This window comes from Garra rufa, chromosome 3, assembly GCF_049309525.1.
Source record: "Garra rufa chromosome 3, GarRuf1.0, whole genome shotgun sequence".
Classification (NCBI taxonomy): domain Eukaryota; kingdom Metazoa; phylum Chordata; class Actinopteri; order Cypriniformes; family Cyprinidae; genus Garra; species Garra rufa.
In genome coordinates this window covers 47419411-47425410 of record NC_133363.1, presented here as the reverse complement: position 1 = coordinate 47425410, position 6000 = coordinate 47419411, and the positions used below count along the sequence as shown (strand labels likewise).

The 6000-nt window shown below is 37.2% G+C and overlaps 1 protein-coding gene across 1 annotated transcript in view; it reads left to right on the top strand.

Annotated features, from left to right (window-relative positions):
• exoc6b (exocyst complex component 6B) overlaps window positions 1–6000 on the top strand; it is a 114680-nt gene that overhangs the window by 53257 nt on the left and 55423 nt on the right. The window contains exons 10-15 of the mRNA XM_073836269.1: window positions 65–111; window positions 679–799; window positions 2166–2237; window positions 2545–2642; window positions 3563–3668; window positions 4254–4363. Of these exons, the coding sequence (XP_073692370.1) occupies window positions 65–111; window positions 679–799; window positions 2166–2237; window positions 2545–2642; window positions 3563–3668; window positions 4254–4363 (554 nt within the window). The remainder of the gene's footprint in view (window positions 1–64; window positions 112–678; window positions 800–2165; window positions 2238–2544; window positions 2643–3562; window positions 3669–4253; window positions 4364–6000) is intronic.

Sequence of the window (6000 nt, the reverse complement as noted above, 5' to 3'; positions counted from 1 at the left end):
AATAGTATACTGCTCAATTGACGGATGTTCATAAACTCTTCTTTCTCTTTTCTGTGGTCTCTAGCATGAAACGTTAGAGGGGTACAGGCGCTACTTCAATCAAATTGTCGGGTAAGTGCAGTGCACATTTTGTTTTGAATGGCCAAATTAACTGAAAATCAATTATACATGCTTAAAATGTTCATTTTTAATGTAGTAGAGAATTAAAACAGCCGAAGTCTGTTTTGGCTTGGCGTTCAGACCCTCCCTTTAGCCAAACGCTTCCCTTCCTCTGGCCCTTCCTAATTCTCCATCCCAGTGCTCTCAAAAAACACTCTTAACTTTAGAATTTATGGTTGTGGGGATGTGGAGTGGCAGATTGGTGTTATTCCGAGTGTCTGAATGGGAATATCGGAAGGGCTGGTGTCTGGAATGGAGGCTTTTACAAACATCCTAAGCGGCACAAATAAGACTTAGAGCACTTGCGCCGTAGAATGTCTAGGATTTTTTGGGAATGTTGCTGGGATGTTCAATGACTTTTGTGCTGGAAGGCCTCATTGTGCCCATTTGGGATATTATTGGTGTGGTTTAATGAAATGTTTTCCTATGATGTTATATTGTACTCATTGTTTCTCTTTTATACTCTTTCCAACATTCATGAATTGTTTGTTCCTGTGTTTGCCTCTATATGTCCTGCAGTTTTTTCGTAGTGGAGGACCACATCTTGCACACCACACAGGGCCTGGTAAACAGGGCTTACGTGGAAGAACTGTGGGAGTTGGCCCTTTCAAAGACCATTGCAGCCTTGCGTACACATTCAGTATGTCTGCACACTACACACCTAACGCACACTGAGCAAGATGAGCAGTAGAGCTGTTCAACCCGAGATTATTTTGATAGCTAGCCCGGAAGGCTAATGGCTTTCCTCTGGAGTTTCTGATGGGTTTTTAGGATAGTGGTTTTCTAGTACAATAAGGTGTGGTTACCATTACTTGAAGATACTTTCACACTGTTATATTTTGTTGTATTTACACTACTATAGCACTACCATTCAGAACACACAAATTAAGCTATTTTTGATGTAATCTAAGAGCTTTCTGACCCTGCATAGACAGCAATGCAACTACCATGTTCAAGGTCCAGAAAGGTAGTAAGGACATAGATCAAATTAATGTGACATCAGTGGTTCAACTGCAATTTTATAAAGCTAAGAGAATTCTTTTAGTATGCAAAGAAAACAGAAATAATGTCTTCATAACATTACGGTTGAAACACTGATGTCTCGTGGACTATTTTAACGATGTCCTTACTACCTTTCTTGGCCTTGAACGTGGTAGTTGCGTTGCTGTCTATCCAGGGTCAGAAAGCTCTGAGATTTCATCAAAAATATCCTAATTTGTTTTACGAAGATGAACGAAGGTCTTGCGAGTTTGGAATGACATGAGGTTGAGTAATTAATGACAGAATTGACATTTTTGGGTGAACTATCCCTTTAAGGCTGCATTTATTTATTCGAAACACAGAAAAAAACTGTAGTTTTGTGAAATATTATTACAATTTAAAAGAGCTGTTTTCAGTTTCAATATTTTAAAATGTCATTTATTCCTGTGATGGCAAAGCTGAATTTTCAGAAGCCATTATGTTCCATGATCCTTTAGAAAAACGCTTTTCATGATTCTTTGACTAGTAGAAAGTTCAAAAATTTGAAATTTTGTAACAATGTAAAAGCATTTATGGTTCACTTTTGATCCATTTTAAAGCATCCTTGCTGAAAAAGTAGTAACTATTTCAATAAGAAAAAAAAAATTGGCTCCACATTTTTGATAAATAGTGCAAATTACACACAGATGTAACCGTTGTTGCAAGTTCCTGCAAAAGGACTGCAACGGTTGTCAGAGTAAGTAAAAGTTTTATCCTTATGTAGTTAGCAAACTGCAGACTTTTTTTTTTTCTTCTAATAAAGTGAAAATGCTGTTCTGAAAACAATATTCTTAAATTTCGGAGACAACTCTAATCCTCTTCTGGGTTTTAGGACTACAAACTGAACAGCTCTGTTGTCAGATAATCATCTGGAAAGCTTAGTACACTTAATGTTGCATTTATACCAGGTAATCTAAATCCCTGTGCTGTCCTTTCTCTGATTTTGCTGTAATCTATCATTCTCTCTCTCTCTTGTGTCTCCATAGTCTTATTGCACTGATCCAGACCTGATTTTAGATCTGAAGAATCTTATAGTGCTGTTTGCAGACACACTGCAGGTGAGTGGGGTACTGCTTCATGATAAAATTTAAGAACTTGGTGTAACTTGACATAGTTATAAATAATCACATGCAGCAATGTTTTCTGAGGAAAAATCAATATTGTGACAGACAAGTAAAGCATCAAATAGACATTGCAAAAAGAGTATGTTGTTTGTTTTCCATATAATTAATCATGATATCAAGTGTAAATGTATGAATACCTTTTCTTCCTGTTTTCTGCTGACAGTTGTATTCATTTGCTTCCTGTTTTTAACTGAGATGGACATTATTGACCCCTTCTCTTTTCCACTCTCTCTCACCGCAGGGCTATGGTTTTCCAGTAAACCAGTTGTTTGATATGTTGCTGGAGATGAGGGATCAGTATGGGGAGATCTTGCTGAAAAAGTGGAACCAATCCTTCAGGTGCTTTCTGCCTTCTCTTTCTCTCCCCCTTGTTTTCTTCATCTCTATATCTCAGTTTCTCATTTGTGTATGGATAATGATGATTTGGTTATCACCTTATGACCCTTGAGAAATCCATACTGAAGGAATTACACTAATGAGGTTATGTCCAAATGTAAGACACGTTCAACTTTAATCAGATTGTGTTTACTGTACGTCATTTGTTCTGTTCTTCAATTCAATACTTGGTAACCACACATCCATTTTTGAATGAAATATCCTTTTTTAATGCTGTATACTACCATTTAAGGAAATTGCCTGAATCTGATACCCGTAGTGCACAAAGATTTATATTTGTAGAGGTTGTGGATTGCTGGACAGTTGAAGGACAGGGAAACTTTGTCAGGCCAAACCATCTAAAATCACTGATCGAATTACCCCCATGTGACTAAATCATATTGCTCGAAGGACAAATATTTTCTTCTTTTTTGTGTGTTGGGATCCCTTTAAAAAGCATTTAATCCAAAAAATGTCAGTTTTGTGTTGAAAAAAATATGTTAAAGCTCCTTGGAGGGAGATGGTTACGATTTGTTCGGCTGAATCTTAAGAGCAGATGACATGGAAAGGTTGTTGTAACCTTGCTGGAGTCGTTTTGCGTTGCCTGTCAGAAACACTTGACTCACTCCATAAAAGAATGATGCTTTGGAGTCTTCGAACGGCTCGGAATGTCATTACTGTGGGAACAGGCGTTCAAGGAGAGATGTGTTATGTGTGTTTGCTATGGCTGAGTTACACAAACACAGACACACTGCTCATGAGTCCAGTAAATGGTTTTTAGATTATTTAGTCTTCTTTAATATCCTGCTCTTGCCCTTAGGTTTATGATCAGTTCATCTATGAAGTCAGGTCTTTTTCCCCTAACACTTATTCTGTTGATTTAGGCAAATCTTGGATCAGGACAACTACAGTCCAATTCCCGTGGCGTCCCCTGAAGAGTACCAGCGAATAGCAGGCCAATTCCCCTTCCAGGATCCAGAGCTCGACAAGGTGAACATTAAGCACATAAGAAAGCTTTTATCCTGCAGATTTTCTCACAGTTACACACCCTCCAGTCTCCACAAAGACACAAAAATCCTCCTGCTGTCCAAGAAGTTGATTACTAACATGCGCATCCCCTGAAACACTTGAACTAAGCCATACATTTGAATTCTCCCATTGACGTCAACAAGAGCTACTGCCCGATACTGTTATAGTAATCAAAGGATGCTACCTTTCTTGGTGTTACTTGCAGCTGTTCTCTTTCATGCAATTAGGCTGCCTTTATAAAGGAAATCTCCCGGTGTGCTCTTTCAACAGCATTTGTTGCAGATGGTCAATATTTTTCATTTTGAACAAAAATATTGATTACATATAAAACACTTACAATGGCAAGGCAGCTGTTTAAATACAGCCTAGAACTGTCCAAATAGAAAAGTCGTCCTACACCCAAAATAATGATTTAGACAACTTTACAGCTCACAAAACATTTACTGAATAATTAATGCCCTTTAACAAAGATATAAAATTCACATTTCTGTAAACCCTTCGCCTTCTCTGCGCTGTACTGTAATTTATGTATTTACTCTTATACAGATGCCTTTTCCGAAGAAGCTGCCATTTTCTGAATTTGTGCCTAAAGTGTACTCACAACTCAAAGAATTCATCTACGCCTGCTTGAAATATTCGGAGGACTTGCACCTTAGGTAAGAGCGTGCAAACACTTTAAACTGTTTCACACCTGCATATATAATCTTCCCTTCCAAATGTTCTCATTAGCAAATCATGCTGCCTGTATGCCAGTTTACATACTTATTTTTAAACTGCATTCTTTTCTTTTTTTTACCTTTCATTCTTCAGTTATGAAATCACTAAACCTGCCCTATTGTCTTTGCCTATCCCCTAGAGTAGCCGTTGAACTTCAGAGAGGAAGTTCCATCGGCACCAAACAGTTTCTGTGTGTTTTCCTAATTAATTGCATGCTTGGTGCTAGTGGGTGTTATTTCAAGGAATTTCTTCCAGTGTTGACTGATCTCTGGTCAGTTTATGAGTTCTTAGAATTACTGATGAGGTTGCCAGATGCGCCGATCTGTTTAGTGTGGCCTACCCTGAATTCCCAGTCTGCAGACTGTTGGACAGAATAAACGGCTCTGTGAAATGGCGTTTCGGTATGATCTCCCTTTATGATATTTCTCAGAAGAGATGTCCATTTCTCAAGTGTAGAAAACAAACAGTTATGAAAACGGCACTCTTAGATTTCCCAATAAATGACTAAAGACCTGTTTAGCAACCTGTTATATAAAGTCAAAGAGTGAACTTAATTTAACAAGGCAAGTGCAGTATTATTATTGCTCATACTTAGGATGCTCTGCACATTAACCTTTAAAGGAATAGTTCAAAATGACATTTCTGTCATTAATTACTCACCCTCATGTTGTTCCAAACCTGTAAGACCTTTGTTCATCTTTGGAAAAATAACTGATGAAATCCGAGAGCTTTCTGACCCTGCATAGGCAGCAATGCATTTGCCTTGTTCCAGGCCTAGAAATGTAGTAAGGAGATTGTTAAAATAGTCTATGTGACATCAGTGTTTCAACCTTAATTTTATGAAGCTTTAAGAATAATTTCTGTGCAAACAAAAATAATGGCTATATTCAACAATTTCTATCTTTCTGGGCCTCGAACATGTCAGCTCTGCTGCTGTCTATGCAGGGTCAGAAAGCTCTCAGATTTCATCAAAAATATCTGAATTTGTGTTCTGAAGATGAACAAAGGTCTTACCGTTTTGGAACGACCTGAAGGTGAGTAATTAATGACCGAATTTTCATTTTTGGGTAAACCATCCCTTTAAGTGACTTATCACAGTCGGATTTTAAATTTGAATTCAGACTGTATTTAGGGAGCAGACTTGGTTTCATCACTATCTAGTTACTCAGTTAAGGCCTGTACAGCCTAAGAACAATACCTTTAACCATTAAATTTTTAAAAGTCGAAGAGTAGCAGAGTCCACAATTATGACAATAACAATTGAAGTCTATCTGACATCAAAATATGTGCTGGAATTACACTACAATTTATTTTTCTTTTCTTTTTTCTTTTTTGTGTAGCAAGGACAAGCTCCAGAATCAGAATTAGCTTTATTCGCCAAGTGTGTGGTTTTTAGGAGCTTTTTTTGTAATTGATCAAATGTGACAGTAAAGGCATTTGTTACAAAAGACTTGTATTGCAAATAAATGTTATTATGTTGAACTTTTGTTCATGAAAGAAACACTGAAGACTGCTAAAAATGTCAGATTTTTCATCAAAGAAATAAATTACATTTTAAAATTAGTTGGAGAGAACA